A 20,617-nucleotide genomic window follows, 5' to 3' on the forward strand; every position below is an offset into this window, starting at 1 on the left:
TGGACCAGGAGTTCAGGGAGCATGTAGGGGGCCGTGTACTACAGGTCCTGAGTTAAGGGTGTGTGGGGGGGTCCTGGGTTAAAGGTGTGTGTGGGGGGGGTCCTGGGTTAAGGGGGTGTGAGGGGGGTCCTGGGTTAAGGGTGTGTGAGGGGGGTCCTGGGTTAAGGGTGTGTGTGGGGGGGTCCTGGGTTAAAGGTGTGTGTGGGGGGGGTCCTGGGTTAAGGGTGTGTGTGGGGGGGTCCTGGGTTAAAGGTGTGTGAGGGGGGGGGGGGTCCTGGGTTAAAGGTGTGTGAGGGGGGGTCCTGGGTTAAGAGTGTGTGAGGGGGGTCCTGGGTTAAGGGTGTATGTGGGGGGGGGGTCCTGGGTTAAAGGTGTGTGAGGGGGGGGGTCCTGGGTTAAAGGTGTGTGAGGGGGGGGGGTCCTGGGTTAAAGGTGTGTGAGGGGGGGGTCCTGAGTTAAGTGTGTGTGTGGGGGGGTCCTGGGTTAAAGGTGTGTGAGGGGGGTCCTGGGTTAAAGGTGTGTGTGGAGGGTCCTCGGTTAAAGGTGTGTGTGGGGGGGGTCCTGGGTTAAAGGTGTGTGTGTGGGGGGGTCCTGGGTTAAAGGTGTGTGGGAGGGTCCTGGGTTAAAGGTGTGTGGGGGGGGTCCTGGGTTAAAGGTGTGCGGGGGGGGTGTCCTGGGTTAAAGGTGTGTGGGGGGGGGTCCTGGGTTAAAAGGTGTGTGGGGGGGGGTCCTGGGTTAAAGGTGTGTGGGGGGGTCCTGCGTGGTCTCACGTGTGTCCAGGGGATCCCCTCCCTCTGGTACTCCTCCTGTTCCTGCTTCAGCACCAACTGAATGAAGAGCTGCTGCAGCTTCTCATTACAGTAGTTTATACAGAACTGTTCAAAACTAGAGAAGGTGGAGAGAGAGAGAGAGAGAGAGAGAGAGAGAGAGAGGAAGAGTGAAAGAGAGAGAGGGTGAAAGACAGAGGAAGAGTAAAGAGAGAGAGGGTGAGAGACAGAGGAAGAGTGAAAGAGAGAGAGGGTGAGAGACAGAGGAAGAGTGTTATATCAATTGCTATAATATATACGTAATCAATGTGGCAGACTGCAAACACTGCCAAAATATACATTTTCCAATTGCAAGAAACACCTGTTGTTCTGGAAGATCTCAAAGCCGTAGATGTCAAGCACTCCGATCACCGTGTTCTTCCCATGGATCCTGGCGTCGTAGTTCTTCACCTCAATAACATCATTGATTCTGCCCACTATCCAGCAGAAGAGGCGCTCGTAAATAGCCTAGGTAGAACACACCTGGGTCAGAACCACGCAATTAGTGGAGCCACAGCGCAGGACCAACCCAAAAGCCCTTCCTGTGCAGTTTACTACACTCAAAAGTGGACAAGGTGACGGCCAGGAGGTAGAACTGCCCTCATCACTACAGTTTGTGCACTCTGCCCCAATCATCAGGGACCCAAGTGTGCCTTATTTAGGGGAAGAGTAAATACTTTAAGAACAGGATCTCTAGTCTCAGCATGGCACTAAGAGAATGAAGCCACAGAGCAGAGAGTGGGAACACCATTAAGAGACTGAAACGACAGCTGTTTTAACCTCAAACTAAAACACTGCCACATTCAGCCATGCTTGGTCTCAAGAGTCTGTGTATGTCTCCTGGTCCAAGCAGCATGGCCTGCTTGACATAAAAATATTACTTTTCCTTATAGCCTGTGTGCAATCAGGACAAAGCCTTGGACTTTGGATATGGATTGGACGCCGGCTGAAGGTGCTGTGTTGTACCTTGGCCAAGGCGTCCCGACCGTAGCTAGCCTCTTGGTCCGTGTGTTGCTTGTCGATGACATCACGACCGGTTGCCACTGTACGGTACAACATCGCCTTCTCCACGTTCTCCTCTTTGGTGGACAACAACTCTGCCAGCACCGCCACCAATTTCGAGTTCTCGATCAGGGTCACGTCTCCATCGCTGCCGAATGTCAGGTTGCCCTGGAAGAGGACCCAGCACGGTTCCCTGATGAACTCCTTCCACCATTCGTTAGTAGTTTGAGAAATACTCCAAGGTTACATACCTCTAAGCTACAGTTCTCAAAAGGTGGGACACTACAGAACAGGTAAATATGACAAACATTAAAACCAAGGAGGGTACCAGGTGCAAGATGGTAGCCAGGATCTTGTAGACAGTCTGGATCTCCTCTGCGGTGAATCCTATCACCTTCATTGCATCTGCTACAGCTTTGAAGTCTGCAGTGTCGTTGATGGAGGACTGCAGAGGTGGCACAAGAGACTTGGTGAAGGCAGTTACAACTGCTAGTTCAGGGTCATTTAGACTGAAACCTACATGCCATATCATGGCAAAACCTTATCATAGTGTAATAGAGTGATCAAAACATATCATGTTTTATCATGTTTTATTGGGGTTTTAAAAACATTGTGTTGCATTATTTTATTTTATAAAATTTGTCTTCTTAAGTTGTGGTCAGATATAGCCCTCAAGTTTGACATGGGACAAGTTTTTCATTTTTTTTTTTTTGTTTGCTAGGAAACCTCAACTCGCAGTTTCCCCCCCACTGCATTTACAGTTGCACAATTAAGCCCAGAGAATCGCTGAGGTGGTAACTAATGTCCCAGCAGTCCGAGAACAACAACAGCTGTAGGGTTCCTAATTACACCCAGCCTCTGGTGCCTAATGCTGCCTTGGAGACTGGGGCTAATTCATACAGTAGGTAACCGTGGAAACCACAGCACTTTTGGACCAGACGCTTGACCAGAAAGTGTTCCTATAAAAAAAAATGTAAAAAAAACCGTGGCACACAATGTTCAAAGGGCCGAAGAGTGTGTGTGTGCCAGGACTGAACACCGCAATCCAGCCTGCTCCATGACGCCATCTTGTTTGTTGCCTTAAACCGTTTCTGTTCCCTCTCATTAAACTCCCATCCACAGACAGCTGAGCGGTCCTCTGTCATTCGGGCCCTCTGAGTCAGCACAGCGCCATATGGAGCTTAACACGCAACACACCACGCGTGTACGGGCACAGTGTGATTTCGCATATTTTTGCTGTTGCTGTGTAACGTGGGGTGAAAAAGCCGAAGGCCCCGAGCGCACCGAGCATCCTGGCCGATGGAGAGTCCACTGAACTGACCGTGTGCTGCAGGGACTGTTGTGTTTGCAATAGTTCGTTTAGAACACAGTGGGATCATATTAGTAACAGCTGATGTTGCTGCTTTTGGTTCACAAACACTGGCCAAGCCATCTGTTAGGACTTCACAATTAGAGGAGTGTGGTGTGAACTGCGCATGGTAGCACTTCAGGATGTGAAACGGCCCACCTTGATGAGACCGCCGACTTTGATGTAATTGTAAGCAGTAGGATCCCGCTGGACGTGGAGGGAGCGCAGGAGAGAATCTGGAGCTCCTTTAACAAGCTGGAAAAGAGCAGAGAGGTTACAACACCGTGATGGAGGCAGACTGGGTTACAACATGGTGACGAAGGCAGACTGGGTTACAACACCGTGATGAAGGCAGACTGGGTTACAACACTGTGATGGAGGCAGACTGGGTTACAACACCGGGTTACAACACCGTGATGGAGGCAGACTGGGTTACAACACCGTGATGGAGGCAGACTGGGTTACAACACCGTGATGGAGGCAGACTGGGTTACAACACGGTGACGGAGGCAGACTGGGTTACAACACCGTGACGAAGGCAGACTGGGTTACAACACTCTGATGAAGGCAGACTGGGTTACAACACGGTGATGGAGGCAGACTGGGTTACAACACCGTGATGGAGGCAGACTGGGTTACAACACCGTGATGGAGGCAGACTGGGTTACAACACGGTGATGGAGGCAAACTGGGTTACAACACCGTGATGGAGGCAGACTGGGTTACAAGTCTCACCTATTGCTCTGATGTTTTTATCACCCTAACCCTACCATAATCACCAGCTGCTAGTACACAAGCAAGTACAATTTTGGATTAGTGTAACCCAGAACGAAAAACATTCCAAAGAACAGGTTTGAACCCAGTTATTTCTTCCCACGGGCATCACAGAGGGTATATTTTATTTTCAGTAGGTGGCTGTGACTTTGGCCTAATAAACACAGGTTCGTAGCATCTGGCAGCCACGCGTCACCAGGCAACGAATACAAAAACAAGCGGCTCATGTGCGTGTCTCTCTGCTCACCTGGTAGAAGGAGTGAAAACTTCTCTCCCCTTCCTGCTGGAAGATGACTCTAGACTGAAGAGGAGGCAGACATGTGGAGAAAACATGTTTGTTTACAGTTTAATCCCCATGCTTACATGGCCAAACACTTGAGTGCTGAGAAGGGTGGGGGGTGGGGGGGTGGTGGTGTTGGGGGAGGCGGGGCTAAGCTGTTTGCTACAGTGTGCGGCATCACTGTATTAAATCCCCTTACCTTTTCCAGTAGGTAGTTACTGATATGGCCACCGATAGGGTCCCCCTTAAAGTCAAAGTTTATGTCCATGTATTTCCCGAAGCGGCTGGAGTTGTCGTTGCGGTTGGTCTTGGCGTTTCCAAAAGCCTCCAGGACGCAGTTGGATTTGAGCAGCATGTTTTTCACCCTGTAAAATCGTGCAGCTTTTAACGTGTTTCTTGTGAACTAACCTCAGCAGTCAGTGTGGTTCGGTCTATGTCAGCATGAGCTAAAACGCCTGTCTGCTAGCAATTAAACAACCTCCCGGCCACCAGGAGCCAGTGCACACATGTCCATGGTCCTGTGGGCCCAACATGTCACCACAGTGGAGTCCCAGAGCCTGGTGCCTGGATTGTACTGCACGTGAAACACTGGCCTGACCTGCACATGCATGTGTGTGCATACATATGCACGCGCACACACACAGATGTGCACACACACAGGCACACCATCACACAAACACTGACAGATACTCAACCAATCTACAAGTGTCTGCTTAGGCTTTAAGTGTACTTTGTGCTTACTGTCTGCATAGACTCCAATGAGCAGTTACACACACACGTGCATATCTCCGCGCGCGCACACACACACACGCACAGAATAACACACCCACACGCAGAAAGGTTCCAGCATGTCTCGACTTGCACTCCACTGCACATTGTTCATATTTGCTGCATTGGGTGCCCGCCGTGGCCTCGGTTTGCTTTACAGAACTCTGACCTTTGCAGGGCAGATAATAGCACATCATTACAGTGGGCCATAAACCATGAACCAATTTCAGCCGCGCTGATCCGAGGTCTTGCCGAAACCTTCATTTGCAATCTAAGTCAAAGATGCCGTGGGCCACGTGCCAGTCTCCGCGGTGCTGTTGCTCAACGGAGGTGAAAGAACACAGAGAGGGCGGGTTCAAACCGCGCGCCCCGTACCTGTACCCGTTCTTATCCGGCTAAATAAAACCCATGCTTAGCACAGCATTTTGTCAGCAAATACGACCCATTTATAATGACATCGCCTCCAGCGCGGCTGCGTGTGGCCTTATAGCCTATCACCGGCGTGCCTGCGTGGCCACGTCTCATGCATTATTCAGTCCCGATGCTCATTCTGCTCCAATACAGGTCTGCGTCAAACCGACAGAACTGCTAGTTCAGCATGCAGTATGCATGCACAAACACAATTTGCTCAGCTGAGCTCCATGCAGTCGGTGTACGAGTGTGATAGAAGCGTTATCGACAGCAATCAGAGCACATGAGAGAGGTCACTCTAGTGACCGCAACACTCACCTCTCCACCTCTGCTCTTTGGCTGGGATTCGTAATAGCAGCAATATATTGCATAATGTATTTACTGGCTTCTGTTTTTCCAGCTCCACTCTCCCCTGAAAACAAGCACGTTTTGTTATGTGTCAGACGTCAGGTTAAATGCTGCATCACTGTAACAGTAAGGAACAATTAATTCAGTCAAGCAGTGGATATTAGCCAACCTAATATTTGTTTTTACTTACTCGAGTTATAATAATGGTGAATCAAAACAGTAAATCAAAAATTTACATTTTGATTTTATGCTGGTCATAAATATCCTTTGAACACCAGATGGCACTAAATATCCCAAATATTTTTGCAATATAGTCACAACCTGTGGTCACCCATCAGTATTTACTTTGAAATCTAAATTACGATTGTATTTTTAAACTCCAAATTGCCTTAAACCAGAAGCCTCAGCTATGGGCCCCAGGTCAGAATAATTTCCCGACTAAACAATAAATATGCAACAATGAGCCACTGACACAGATACTCTGACTCACTGAAACGCTCTGACTCATATGAAGGAGCCTTGGTGAAGAATTCCAAACGACAAAGTTATTTCCTCGCATCCTGTTCAGGATTGCAAGTACCTTCCGTCAGCGGTCCAGCCACACTGAGGAACCACGGGCTACGCGAGTCCTGAGCACCTCTGTCTACTCTAATCACATTAGATCCAAACGTCAGTTAACCTGAGATCACAATGCAGCTGTCTTTGTTCCTTCTCTTCATGGCTTTGTACGCGGCGTCCGCTATGGCGAAGAGGTGAGGTGGCCTCTCGTACAGCTCCCGGCCCTTGTACTGCTCGATGGTGTCCCGCCCGTAGATGTTCATGGCACGGTAAGGGTTCACCGACACCACCACCTCCCCGATGTAGCTGTAGATGCGGCCCTTTTCAAACCTGCCGGAAGAGACAGTCTGGTGAAGAGCTGCTGAACTGTGGACCGTGGGACTTTACTTAATACTGCAAACATTTCACAGCTTAAACCTAAAACAACAAAGCATAAAGCTTAAGTCGTGTTCAGAGAACGTAATCTTCCTTAAGCCGTTCCCCAGACAAACCAAACACAAGACAATGCAAAATATCAAGGACATATGCTTTTATTAAGGATGCTGACTTAAACATAACTGAATTAAGCATTAGGAGGAGGCCACAGTCACGGACTGCCATCGCAGAAGGAGTACTGCGTGGTGTCCGTTTGCCTAACGCACGTCACACGCTCACAGCCGCCCTCTGCTCACGGAGAGGTGAGCAGCTACAACTCCGTCTGCCCGGCTGTATGAGGAGCAGTCGTCTGTTTTAGTCTCCGGGCCCCAGGAGAGCCAAAGTCTCACTTCCTTCCTGTTCCCAGAAGCCCCGGGTCATGCTCGGAATAAAGCCCTCTTTCTTCTCCTCCCGCACCTCTGCCAAGTCCGTTCTGCCCCTGTCGGGAGGTGCAGGGGTTTGATGCATCAGTGTGTGGATTCATAGCTTGGGCTGTACAAAACACACGGCAGCATGGGTGAACGCCTTAACCTTATCCCGGTTCCGACACCTTTCTGGAGCGATCCTCGGGGCCAACGGGCGAAACCGGTGCGTATGAGTGTGCCGTCTCACGTCTGCGTCGGTGTGTGAGGAGCAGGGAGGAGCGGAGGGGCGGGCACGAGACGCTGGCACTCCGGTGCGGGACGCAGGGCAGGCCGGATCACTCGTGGCAGACGTTAAAGGCTCCTTTGTGCCGCTCTCGGAGGTGGGAGGCCGTGGCGTGCCTGCTCCATTGTTCTCCCGTCAATGTGCGTTCTGTGTGTGCGGAGCGCAGGCCGACCCGACGCCGCGGCCCACTCCTGTCAGAACCTCGTGTTCACAGTGCTCGTGGGCAGTGGGCGGGACCAGCTCCCATAACGGGATGCTTCCGGGTTGGGTCAAGTTCAACATAAGCTTGGCTGTGTCACATGTGTCCAGTACTTTGCCCCACAGATGCAGTGGGTTTTGGTCGGCTATAGTGCAGGATTCAGTGGAAAAGTGTGTTCTGCATGTCAGAAATCAACAAGCACTTCTGTAAGTTGGAAAAGACAACTTGCCTAATGCCATAAATGTAAATGCAAACATGAACCATTACAGAATTACAGGATTACAGGACCCACGTTGGACAGTTCGCCTGTTCGATGCTCACTTGATAGCTCTGTCCGTCATCCGTTATTGAAATCCTCCAATCACACTACAGCCCACACTGGGGCACTGACCCACAACTGTGTGTCCTACCATAACTACGATACTGGTCCATTCCCAGACGACTTTATTACACTGACATCTGCTCCATCAGGACAACCAGTCTAAATGTGCTAGAACCACTTGACCCATTTCCAACTGCTAAACCTTTCTTCCTAGTCTAAGAAAGAAGCAGGCCAAAGCAACATCAGCTGTGCTTGAAACGTGATGAATCGAGTCCCAGGGTGTGTCTGGAATAAAGAGGGTCATCACCAGCACCCATCTGTCTCCGACATGGGGTGTTACACTAACCAGAAACAACACTAACAAAGCAGGCAGTGTGAAGCTCTAAATCAGAGCACACGGGCCCAGTGTAATTCCTTGGGTCCTGTTTGCATATGAATGAATGAATCAGACCTAAATGGGTTTGAGACGTATAAGGGGAGCAGGACCAGGCGGTGAGGTGTGGAGCCGGGTTGATCAGTACGGCAGGACCTCGGCCCCTTTCTGTCTATCACTTGGACCCACGTAACATCCCTCAAACCTGCCTTAACTTCCACCTTAACTTCAGCGGTCCGCCCAGACAACATAACCTCAGCTCACCTCCCAGCAGTAGCGTCAGCTGCCTGGACCTGCCCCCTTTCGACTCTCCGTACCCACACACAGCGATATGTGTGACTGAAACACTGTGTTCCACCAGGGGAGAGTCTTGCCCAGCCTCCTGTTCCAGCTCCAGCTGTAAGCAGTGCTCACCCAGGCCAAGGGGGAAAGGTCCTCACACACGCAGGAAGGCCACGGGAGAGCCGTCCCATTTATAGAGTGGAATTACAGGCCAGGATGTAGATAACTACAGCCTGCAGCCTTGTTTTGGGTGGGTCTCTTGTGGATATTTGTCCACCGTTAACAAGGGTGGAGCGAAACCGACATTCCCTGACATCAGTAGAAACTCCAGCAAAAATGTGAGTTGCAGGAATGTGTGTGTGTGCGCGCGTGCGAAAACAATCCCACAACAAAAAGTCAAATTCAGAGAGATAAATCGGGATGAAGGTCTATTGCCCCAGTTGGAGAACTGATTAAAAAGTGCTGACCAGAGCCAAACGGCCAGATTAAGAGGTTAGATGATGAAACAGGCGTCCTGACCCCAGCGCAACACGCGACAATCTGCTTTGACACCGCCACAGCAAAGGAGGGATAATCTTCTCTTGATCCACTCTCATCCCATCATCCCAAACACACAATTTACCATCAAGCATGCAGCGTCGTTCAGCATGCACAGCTTAGCACAGTGCATGCTGGGTAAGACCTGATAATGGATCTCTGTTCTCTATCCAAACACACTTGCAACGCTGCTGTAAATCATTTGTAGCTCAGTTCACTTTGTGTTTTGAAAACTCGTGTTAATTATTAGTGATACTTGTGGCTACAATCAGACTAGTGATGAAGTGTTCACACTTTAAAGTATTTTAATAGTGTTTCTTATATTAAAATAGATAAAAAAAAAACACGTCAAAATTCAGGCACATTCTTTTCAGCCAACAGTTATAATCCACATGGTGTTTTAGTTACACATAAGGCACAAGGCTAAGATCCTTTGTTCTTTTCCAAAAACTCTAAAAGTTGAAGGCAGCCCCTGAATAACTAAATCCTGCACGTTCCACTTTAGCTCAGACGTACTCTTGCTTTTCACCTTACCGTTAACTTCCCCCTGGCAATTCGTGCCACGAGCCCAGCTCTTCAGACACATCTGGGAGTCGCGTTAGCACACGCCCGTGCCAGGTTAACGCCCGCTCAGCACGAAACAGCAGCTCCCTCGTCACGGCCCGACGGGCCTCGAAAAAGGCGCAACACCCCTACCGCTGGCCAGCAGACAAAACAGTCTGACCGGGCCCCACTACGCCTAGGGAGCTTCCAGCTGGTCTAGACTTACTCCATTAGCCACGCTCCTGCTCCCTGTCCTCTGGGTCACCTCCTCTCCTTACGCGGAGATACAGACGCGGAATAGGGGGAGGTTACAGCGGCGAGGTGTCTGGTGTGCGGAGGAGAAAGAAGAGGGGAGAGGAGAGGAATGATCACTCTTTTGAAGTTGGGCGTGCAGTGGTATTTTATTCCTAGCACAGAGAGTGAAAATTGGAAGGTCTCTAAGATGTGATTTATGAGGCAAGTTGTTGGCCACATGCCAAATCGGCCCTTTTTTGTTGGGTTTTTTTAGTCCCTCTGATAAGGTGGTAGCCAGACATGAGGGGCTCAGGGTGCAGCTGAGGTTTTGTTATTCCGGCCTCCCAATATCTGGCTGGGATCACTGCTACGTTTGCCCTGTCGCTGGCCTGAGAACGGGGACGAAAGGGGGCAGGTTTCAGGGCTACAATTTCAGAAGTCGGTAGCAAAGTGACAGAAAAGGATCTGGTGGTTAGGCGTGGCCTCAGGCCTGAACTCGGGGACCTTTAACATGTGGGCCAGACCTTGGAGTGAGATCAACAACACAGAAGAGGAGATAGGTGCCAGTCCAAAAACAAAACAAAACAAAAAAAAACCCGAAAATAAACAGGGAAAAACAGGCCAACGACTCAGACATTACTCAGCGTGTTATCTGAGGACAGCTCTTAAATTTCGATCACAGTAAAAAGAGGGCATGGAAAAGCAGAAAAACAGACAAGGGAAAAGAGAGAAAGAGGATGAGAGAGAGAGAAAAATAGAGAGAGGGAGAGGGGATGAGAGAGAAAGAGAGAGAGGGAGTGGGAAGGAGAGCGAAAGGGGGAAAGGGGAAGAGAGAGAAAGAGAGAGAGGGAGGGGGAGGAGAGAGGGTAAATGAGAGCAAGAAAGTGTAAGAGGGAGAGTGAAGCAAAGCTAATGAGGAAACTGTCTATAAAATGTAATTAGACTGTGGGGGAGAGAGAGAGAGAGAGAGAGAGAGAGAGAGAGAGAGAGAGAGAGAGAGAGAGAGAGAGAGAGAGAGAATGACAGAGAGGGAAGAACAGAGGAGAGGGAAGAGAGAGGGGAAAGAACAGAGAAAAAAGAAGAACAGAGAAGAGGGAAAGGCCCTACATGAGTGTGAGTCACAGCCTGTGTGAGTGTACTCCCACCCAAACAACAAAGCTTGGTGTCAACAGGTGGGACACACAGAGCCACCCGAGAATGAGGTCACCGCTTCTCACATTCTCTCAGGTCGCATCTCATATTTACACATCGCACAACTGCATTTAGAAAGATATTTCTGCACATCCACTCAGTTGAGTCAGCATGAGGCTCATTCTTCTGGCCTACTCTGACCTATTTTGGTTACAGTACATGTAGAAACTGAAAGTGGTGAATATAGATCCAGGTGTGACCTCATCTACCATGAGCAGATTACTCAGAAAAGAACATATTTAGACTTCTAGCAAATCCTAATTCAAACTCTTATTCTCAAGACATATAAGCGTCCTTAGTACCGAGCTGAAAATAACAGCCAAACATGAAAAGGAAGGGGGGGGAATACCAAGAGAGCGAGGGGCTCGGCCATAACCATAAAAACAGTGAAGGCCGCGGGGTAATGAGAAGGAGACGCAGGCCAATGAGAGAGCGAGGGAACACCTCAAACGTTACTTGGCCTCCTAGGGCCGGTCCGCCAAGGCCCAGTCCACAAATGAAACGTCTGCTGGGCTCAGATCTTATTCTGAGGGGGGGAAAAAGACAGAAAAAAGCAGAGTCCTGTTTATGTAAGGGCGGTAATGTGTTTCAGATTACAGGGGGTTGTATGGAAATTCTTGTGGCGAGACTACCCCCTTTTCTTTGCAGGAGAGTGAGAGAAAAGGGGGTTTCGTTTTTAAAAAATAAGACCCTAATCCAGCATTTCAGGAAGAGAAACATATTTTCACCATTACAGCGTTGTGCTGATTTTTATGTATTTTCTTTCCTCTTTTCAATAGTTTCAAATGGTAGAAAAGCATATAGTGATTGCAAATCGAAGTGATGGTGTGAGGCAGAAAAGCAGTGTGGTTCTGCAGAGCATGAACCTTTAATTAATGCTCTACAGCAGACGGATTAAAAATGATCTCAAATGAATCCATTACATTTTGCTGCTATTAAAATCAAAAGAAAACATTAATAAAATGAAGGAAGTAAAAACCATTCTCTCTGTAGCCTTTGTTTTTTTATATTAAAAAGTGTGACTATGGTAGTCAGAACTCTAGATATGGGCAAACATATCAGTGTTCCAAGCCCAAGAGACAAGATGGCATATAAGGCAGCAGTGGAGCAGACAGAGGGCTGGTCAGAAGCTCAAAACGTGGAAAGCCAGAAGGTAAATTCCCAGAGCCTTTAGTAAAGCAATGGAAAATATTTTTTCAGCGATATTCTTTCTCCATATTGGGACATTTAAAGTGACCAATTAAGCCCGGATGCGTTGCCATTTCCGTCAACCCACTTTGCCTTTCTGAGGGCTGGCCCGCTCGGTTCGGTCAGTTCCACCTGCCGCATGCACACAGGAAGAGGAAGAAGAACCTTTAACCTCGTGTCTGACTCTTTGTACACCTGAGAGCTCTAAGGAGTTCTTTGATCTCCACGCCTGCTGTGCGGGGAGGGAATCAGGTTGCCATGTGTCACAGATGGGCTCCACGCAGCCCTTATGTGCCGTTAAGACAACAAGTGAACATTTAACCTCCTGAAATGGGGGAGAGACAGTGGCTGTTTGTTCTACAGGTACATATCAGCCTAATACTGAAGATATTTCTCATTTGACAACCAGCTGATCTAGTTTTCACGCCAATCCAGTTTGACTCGATGCGTTTCGCAATAAGCACCCATGTTCATTTGATACACAATCCTAAACCTGTTGAAATTCAACCTTAATGAGCTTCAGATACTGCATTCTCAATTAGCTATGGACGAATGACTTTGTATTCGTTCGGTTCCACATTCAGCGAGGGACAGACAGGCAGCAATAAGGTCAGATCAGCGTTTGTTGGGGCGTGTGCTATATCGATGAGTCTTCAGGTCATGATGAAACCTACATGCATGAACATCTATAAGAACAGGCTGTAACAGGGAGGTACCGCTACAACATTTGAAACCCAAACGGGCCCAAGTGTTCTGGAGGGTTGTTAATATACCTTCAGTCTGTTAAAGGAAGGGGCTTAGGGAACAAAGGTGAACTCTTCAAGACAGGGAAACATCTCCTCACTTCAGTCATTTTGAGATTTTTGGTTTCAGCGAGAAAACAATAGACTATTTAAGCTGAACATTTCTAAAGAATGACACAGGAAGCTTGTGAGACAGAGAATGTATATTCGAAACCAGTTCAGCCTGTCGCCACGGTGTAGTGCTTATCAGCTGGTCCATCTGAACCTCCTGAAGGAATTCTGAACATTTCCCAAGCAGCCCTTATGATTGTTTTTGGAAATGTGCAGATCATTGCCAAAATATTTCCCATTCATCCACCCAGCAGACAAAACAACCCTGCCATAGATAAGTGAGTGGACATCAGTTAAGTACGGTGCCCACACAAAATCTTGTACAGGCATATAAACATGGTTGAGATTATAAACACTGTAAAGTACTGTATGTGCCAGCAGCACTGACACTTGTTTAATGTACACACCTCAGAACGAGGAGCCTGAATGAGCTCTTACAGCTGTGTGATGGTCCTGAACGCTAAACTCCCTAAATTTCCGAGCCGACAACCGCAAGTAAAGATTTGTACTCCAGTTCCATTATATTTAGTCTCCTCTTCCTGGTATTAAAAGTCTAGCCTAGAAGTTTAGTCTAAACACACCTGATCATCACTGGATGAGTAGCATACAGAGCTGAAGACTAGTTCCTCAAAACTTAAATAACTTTAAATATGTCTCTTGTGTATCATCATCACCAATTTCTATAATCTTCAGGTTCTGTTTTGGTGGACAAGTGCGGTTCCTGGGTGAATGTGTAATGCAGGTCAGAAGGGCACGCCATCCATTTAAAGGGCACAACATGTGACCTGGTATCCCACTCCCTTAGCTGTTCTTAGGAGAGCACCACACACACACACACACACACACACACACACACACACACACACACACACACACACACACACACACACACACGTGGAGCAAGGGAAGTAGCGGGAAGCACGCCTGGTCACACCCTCAGCAAATAACAAACTGCACACGCCATCTCCGGACCGGACAGAAAGTCAAACACTCACCCGAACCACAGCTAGGGGAGACTGGAAAAACAGAGCATGCACAACCACACAGACCTGATGCTAGTAGACGACATGCCATCTATTTATATATAAAATATAATGCCATATAATGTTTTGGAAGATTGACTGGTGAAAAACTGGAATAAAGTAGTTCCAAAAATCTGTCAGTTTGTTCAAACAAAACCAAAAATAATCACAACGTCTGTTTTGGGAAACAATACACAAACATGCTCAATCCTTCATGCTTTGGCATAACTGCGATTTAGCTTTGAAGGCTATCGCGTTTTACAATCAGAAAAATATACAACCAATGTTGAACTTGTATTTTAGATTACTGATTAAGCAAGGTCAAATATTCTATTGTGATAAGACAAGGTGTCATTCACTCAGACACACTACTGTCCTATTCACTACATCGTGGGCAGCCAGTCAATTATTGACAGAGTAATAGGGAAATGTGATATGCTTTTATGAAATATAGAGTAAAAATATTAGATCATCTGCACCAAACTCTACCATTGTGTGTAATGTAAGGGGAGTTTCCATTGTCCACACCCCTCTAGCTATTTTCTGTGTGCAGATTAAGCAGGTGCAGCCTGTGGTTGATGACATAATAGTGCAAGATGTTAAGCAAAACATGACAAATATGTATTTATAAAAAAGTCACCGAGAGCCTTGGTGATGAGCCTGTGAGTCTGGTATGTGATTATACCATTTCGCAGTACTGAAAATGCAGGCCTACTTTTGTGTTTGGTAGAGACAATTAGTTGTTAATGATCTAATGATTGGTTGGACAAGTTAATTATTTATGCACATTTTCCAGACTGGATTATATAACACAAAATCAGTGACAATAAATGTGACCTCTATTAATAGCATGGATAAATTACAGTCCTCAGCAGTAACACTGGGTTTGTTATATAGACATCAGTTGCATTCACAGTAAACTTGTATCCACAAAATCTTTTCCTGTCACTGATTTTAAGAGGTTGATCTAACTGTATGTTTGAATATTGGCATTATACAGATATCTCTGTCAGTAACTTTCCGGTTAGTCTACTACAGAGATGCAGTTTGACAGCTGAGCTACCTTAAGGGCAAAGTGATATAGTGATGTTTTCATTTTGTTCCCCTCCAAAGCAGTTTATAATGCTAGATCCACACCCACACCCAATAATCATACCATGTCCTATGATTTAGGACAACCATGAAAGTGCATTTGTATTGATCTCCAATGATCTGTGTACCACAGTTGGGGTGAAAGACCAAGAAGGTTGTTTACCTGAGTTTAAGGTTGGCCATAAAGTCTTCCAAAGACACGGTGTCCAGAAGGACAAAATCCGCCTTTCCGAATTCCAAACTTTCTTGTTCTGCCATATTTAGTTTTGTCCAAAAAACGAAAATGTGTTTCTAACAGAATCTCACAACCAAACTTAAAGATCTGCACAGCCTACAGACCAGACCAGCGCAACCTAGTTAGTTTTAGAGAATTGATGTGAATGAAGCCAAATCACCAACCATCATCCATTAAAGTCAACTGCTTAAAACAACGCTCCTATTCTCTCTCATGGCTCTTTAAAAAAATAAACACAACCCGCTTTCACTATTTCACTAGAAGTCGAGTGGTTCCGTTTCAGAAAGTCCACGGTAACGCGTAAATCCTCATCAGCCCTGGCGATCTTCTGAAACTTGTTGCCTTCAGGACTGCTGAGACGCGAGAGCTGGCGGAGCGTCATTCCATGTTCCCGTGTGAACTTCACGCGCTTCCCTCACGCGCAGCGGCTCGAGCACGAGCGAATGGCGTCCGCCGTAGAGCCGGACGCTCCTCCTCCGCGCGCGCCTCCACGCGCGCCCGCTCCCCTCAGTATGTGACTAGTGTGGACGGAATAGATGTGAAAGTCGGTCTAACACAAATAATCTATGTTTTGAATCGTTAGATTACATCAATTCCGCAGCAAATGTTATTTCATATTAACTTGAAAAAAATTACGGCAAACAGAAATTCACAATCAAGAATGGATGTTCATTATAGTCATATAAGGCAATGATATGTTTAGGTGTGGTCTTCAAGAGTGCTTAAAAGGGACTTTTAAAAAGTGTATTTTAAAGGCAAGGCCTTTAAGACAATGTGACCTGACTTACCTGTGCATTATTTCAGTACACATTCTTCATAAACTGCCATGTAATATACTTTAGAAGAGTGCACAAGGGATCACAACAATGAGACGATTCAATATTTTGAACTTTAATGCAGTTTACACACAGTGCACAGTTGCTCGGCGTTCTCCTGCGCGTGACCGAGTGCCATTTTGTACACGTTCACGCTACTTGCCAGACGTGACGTTATTGCTCCCCCGTGTGCTCATTGAAGGTAATGACAATATATTGGGTCAACAATCTCGATAATGTCTATAAATACTAAAAACGTTACAAATAACATTACAAAAATAAACAAAGCAAAATAAGCTAATTTGAAACCACCTTATACCTTTTATTATGTTGTTCACTATATTTATTTAAATGAAAAAAAATGTAAATATAAATTGTTTCTGGCTCTGAAATGTTATATTCATTTGTTTCACTATGACAGATCTGATTGGACTACTTTCGTTTTAAAAGCAGTGACCCCCCAAATGTGATGGTATTGGACGCTGCGTTTGCCCAAGAGTTCCCACAGTTATGGGTTATATACACCAAGGCACCTTTGCGTAAACTGGTCATGTACGTCGAGAGATTTCCCACTGAATTTGACCTACTGACTTGAGTGTGAGACACAGCAACCCAGTAGCCATTTACAACAAGCCACAGGTCAGTCTTGGCACCGTTGTTTGCAGTCTGTGTGGAGAAGAAGAACTGGTAGACGCCCGTGACTGGCGCGGTGAACACACCCGTGAGCCGGTTGAAAGCCTGTCCCACGTTGACGTACACCTTCCTGTACTGGATGCGGTTCACTTTCCCTGACAAGCGGCCAGGATAGGAGGCGAAGAAGTGGACTCTGGATTTCACTGAAAATCATCATTAAAGAAAAGGTTGTTGCGGTGGTAAAAGGCAAAAAATCCTTCATGTGTGTCTTAGAATGAAGTTAGGTGCTAGACTAGAGGAGCACTTACCCCTGCTTGGTGATTTCTTACAAAACCAATTGATCTTGTCCCTGCTGGTGCAGATCTCATCTTTCTTGCACCTCCCACACACAAGTGTGTTAACATCTGAAAGTTTGCAAAAGATGTTGAAACAGGTGACCGGATGTGACCTCTGATAGTTGCCGTAGCATAAATAAACCCAAAAACGAGCCCACACCTGCACAGTAGGCCAAGTGACAGGCCATCGGCTGGACAAATTTGTAGACGTAGTAGTTGCCTCTGCACGCTTTCACTTGGATAGGATGCGATTTGAAGGCACAACAGTTGTTGTTCCAGTGACCGCAGATCTTGCGGGTGACGATGCCGTCACGCAGGCGTGGGTGTCCGCCGACCAGCCACAGCGGGGCGTGGGTTCCGCACATCTCCTTTTTTATGCAGATCTCGGGCATTTGAATGGTTTTGCCGCGGTAGAACATGCGGTACCAGCCTTTCCAGTTGACCCGCCGGTCGCAGGCGACATTCTTGGTGCTGAAGTTGGTGGCCCTCCAGCTCTGGTCCAGCGCAGTGTAATGATTGCAGGGGTCAGGCAGCAAGTGGCCATCTGAATCACTGTCTTCATCTTCATCGTCTTGGGCAAAGGGGAGGAGCACAGGGCTGCTACCTGGGAGAATGTAGCAACTTCACTGACAATATTTTAGTGATTTATATGCTTTTATATGTTTTTAATCTTCATTGTGATCATGGTGAATTTTATTAGAAACCCACACCATACATGTGTAAATGTAACAATGTTTGTATTTATTATTTTAAAATGTACTGACCTTCTTGCAGAGATGTTAGATTAGCGTCACTTTCTTTGTATGCTCGTGTTTGGGTACAGTACGTCATAACCTACAAAACAAACAAACAATCAAAAACAAATATATATATATATATATATATATATATATATATATATATATATATATATATATATATATATAAGAAAGATATATATATAATTATATAGAATTAAAAATAAGACATTGTTTAACAGTTCAGTTAGATCTACAGCTGGTACCTTTTTCATGTCATCTTGTCTTTGTTTCATTATCAATTGCTGATTTTTCAAGTGTTCAATCTCCTACAAAAGAGAAAATCCAGTAAAATGACTTCATGCACTTTTTTAAGGTACATTCCAGGTGCTAATGTTTTCGTTTCCAGAGAATATGAGGCAGTTCTACTGTACCGTGTACACCAGATCAAGAGACTGCTGTAGGGGGTCCTCTCTCCACCACATCTTCATCTCGTTCTAGAGGACAACGTAATGATGACGCATTCATAAAGTAAGTGCTCTACATTGTATTGTCATTGAGTTCATTCATTGAATATAGTAGAATATAGGTAATAGAAACGTTTATTGTAAAATAAAACTATTTCTCTAAATCATTTTGGGTTTTTGTTTTCTATTCACATTGAAAAATATGTATGAAGTACCATATATAAATCAATTATCAATTATTTGGGACGTATAAATATTACTTAATTTCTTTGTACATTCAAAGATGCAATAGTTCATATCAGATACATAAAAACCACAAAAAAATAGTAAAGATTCCTAACACATTCTTAGAAAACCATCAGGAGCATTTTCTTTAGCCGCTTTATGCTTACTGAGTTTCCAGTCTCCTTTTTGCCGACTGCACAGACACACAGTGCAGGTAGCACCCAAATGCCCAAGGCCAACATCTGTAAGTGAGAGATATTTTGTCTTCCTAAGTCATTTGTTCAAGTCAGTCATTGGTCACTAATTAAGTCTGCAAACGCTGTTTCCATTTGCAGTTTCCATGTGAGGTGTCAGAGTAATAATGGAAGCGTAACGTAGCTGGCTGCTTACCTTTCTTGTGGGTGCAGATCCCTGAAAATGAAGAGCCAGAACGGTGCCCAGGCACTGGCTTTACAGACCACGCCAGAGTCCTGCAGGCTTTACAGACCACGCCAGCGTCCTGCCGGTATTACAGACCACGCCAGAGTCCTGCAGGCTTTATAGACCACGCCAGAGTCCAGCAGGGCGCAGCACCCAATCACAGAGAAGTTACTGGTTAGAGTTTCACACCAGCGCTCGTGTGTAAGATGCAAATGTGCACATGAAAATGTGCCATATGCAACTTTTGATCCTGAAGTCAGCAAAATAAAGGCATGTTGTCTATTATCTGTAGCTGAAATGAAATGTATTTAGGAGAATTGTGAAAGTACTGCTAATTTCATGTTGGGATGCAACATGTAGTGTACTAGCTCTGGATACTGTTGTTTGGAGGGGGGTTTGGAAGTGACTAATACAATTGTGCATGGTTATTGTTCTGTACACTCCTTCACTCCTTTATGCGTGCTATAAGAACGCATTAAGAAACATGTTAAGAAACATGATTTCAGCATGTAGAAACAACATACACATAACATTATTCAATAGCCTACCACAGCACAACCACTGTTATTGTCCAATTGTGCTATATAAAAACTGACTAATAATGTGTAACAACACATACCAGTAATATGCTGTCCACACATAATGGAAAACATGGAGTATCAGTGTTTATAGAGCATGTACTATATATCAAATTCTTATTACACATTGTTTTTTTTTTTTTTACTGTAATTAATGGTATACTTGTAAATGTGTCATATTTGTCAATTGTGCAATTTTTGCACAATTTTTCACTGCAATCGAAATTTGTCCTCCACTTTTTACCCATCTGTGCAGTTAACACACACACACACACACACTAGTGATTACTAGGGGGCTGTGGATCACACATGCCCAGAGCAGTGGGCAGCCCGGCGCCCGGGGAGCAGTTGGGGTTAGGTGCCTTGCTCAAGGGCACCTCAGTCATGGCCTGTCTGGGAATCGAACCCACGACCCTCCGGTCACAAGACCAGTTCCCTACCACCATACCATGACTGCCTTATGTTGTAAACATAATGTAAAGTGTTACCTACATTTATTATCTATTCCTTCAACTAGCGTTATAATAGCTAGATAATCTAATATCAGACTATTTCTTTCTTTTTCATTAATTCAGTTATTTATTGTTCTAACTTGCAATATGCAATTAAGACAATTAAGAATCCTAAAACCAGTGCAAACAAGATTTTATTTGTAATTAAAACAAACGGTTTTTAAAAATAAATCATCTCAAGTTCTAATGTGATGCAGGCAGGAAGCAGACCACAGCACTAGAGTTCCCTTTCACACGCTCTCTTTTGTCCGTTTAGGGTTTTGTGAGTGTCAGTATCAGTCCGAAACCACATGTGCTAAGTTACTGTTTAGCAAGTGCAAAACAGTCTGCCAATATCAGCGAAACGAAGCTGATGAGATGATGGGCAGGATCTTAAAGACACCACAGATAGTGTAAACTCGAAACTTTGAAGCTTATGGCTTCAATTACTCAGTTTGAAAATCATCTTGGGTGTATTAGAACCACT

The 20,617-nt window shown here is 45.9% G+C and overlaps 2 protein-coding genes across 2 annotated transcripts in view; both read right to left on the reverse strand.

Annotated features, from left to right (window-relative positions):
* Positions 1 to 15,867, reverse strand: part of myo1d (myosin 1D) — a 53,893-nt gene extending 38,026 nt beyond the window's left edge. The window contains exons 1-10 of the mRNA XM_076999196.1: positions 15,358 to 15,867; positions 6,417 to 6,625; positions 5,708 to 5,801; positions 4,410 to 4,575; positions 4,178 to 4,231; positions 3,316 to 3,411; positions 2,137 to 2,253; positions 1,773 to 1,976; positions 1,129 to 1,274; positions 771 to 885 (exon numbers count right to left, since the gene is read on the reverse strand). Of these exons, the coding sequence (XP_076855311.1) occupies positions 771 to 885; positions 1,129 to 1,274; positions 1,773 to 1,976; positions 2,137 to 2,253; positions 3,316 to 3,411; positions 4,178 to 4,231; positions 4,410 to 4,575; positions 5,708 to 5,801; positions 6,417 to 6,625; positions 15,358 to 15,452 (1,296 nt within the window). The 5' untranslated portion in view covers positions 15,453 to 15,867. The remainder of the gene's footprint in view (positions 1 to 770; positions 886 to 1,128; positions 1,275 to 1,772; positions 1,977 to 2,136; positions 2,254 to 3,315; positions 3,412 to 4,177; positions 4,232 to 4,409; positions 4,576 to 5,707; positions 5,802 to 6,416; positions 6,626 to 15,357) is intronic.
* A 432-nt stretch (positions 15,868 to 16,299) lies between these two features.
* LOC143510152 (uncharacterized) lies at positions 16,300 to 19,160 on the reverse strand. The gene is made up of 8 exons (XM_076999200.1): positions 19,032 to 19,160; positions 18,809 to 18,883; positions 18,384 to 18,446; positions 18,216 to 18,278; positions 17,977 to 18,046; positions 17,373 to 17,816; positions 17,186 to 17,281; positions 16,300 to 17,080 (listed from the first exon to the last, which is right to left on the reverse strand). Exons 2-8 carry the CDS (start codon positions 18,881 to 18,883, stop codon positions 16,677 to 16,679), a joined length of 1,215 nt encoding a protein of 404 aa, XP_076855315.1. The 5' UTR covers positions 19,032 to 19,160; the 3' UTR covers positions 16,300 to 16,676.
* Between the last annotated feature and the right edge of the window lie 1,457 nt (positions 19,161 to 20,617).

This window comes from Brachyhypopomus gauderio, chromosome 3, assembly GCF_052324685.1.
Source record: "Brachyhypopomus gauderio isolate BG-103 chromosome 3, BGAUD_0.2, whole genome shotgun sequence".
NCBI lineage: Eukaryota > Metazoa > Chordata > Actinopteri > Gymnotiformes > Hypopomidae > Brachyhypopomus > Brachyhypopomus gauderio.

Excerpts from the sequence above, each read along its gene's own strand:
- LOC143510152 (XM_076999200.1), bottom strand. The coding sequence starts at position 18,883 with ATGTTGGCCTTGGGCATTTGGGTGCTACCTGCACTGTGTGTCTGTGCA. Across the intron at positions 18,447-18,808 it reads AAAAGGAGACTGGAAACTCA|AACGAGATGAAGATGTGGTG; the intron begins GTAAGCATAAAG and ends GTTGTCCTCTAG. Across the intron at positions 17,081-17,185 it reads TAAGAAATCACCAAGCAGGG|TGAAATCCAGAGTCCACTTC; the intron begins GTAAGTGCTCCT and ends GATGATTTTCAG.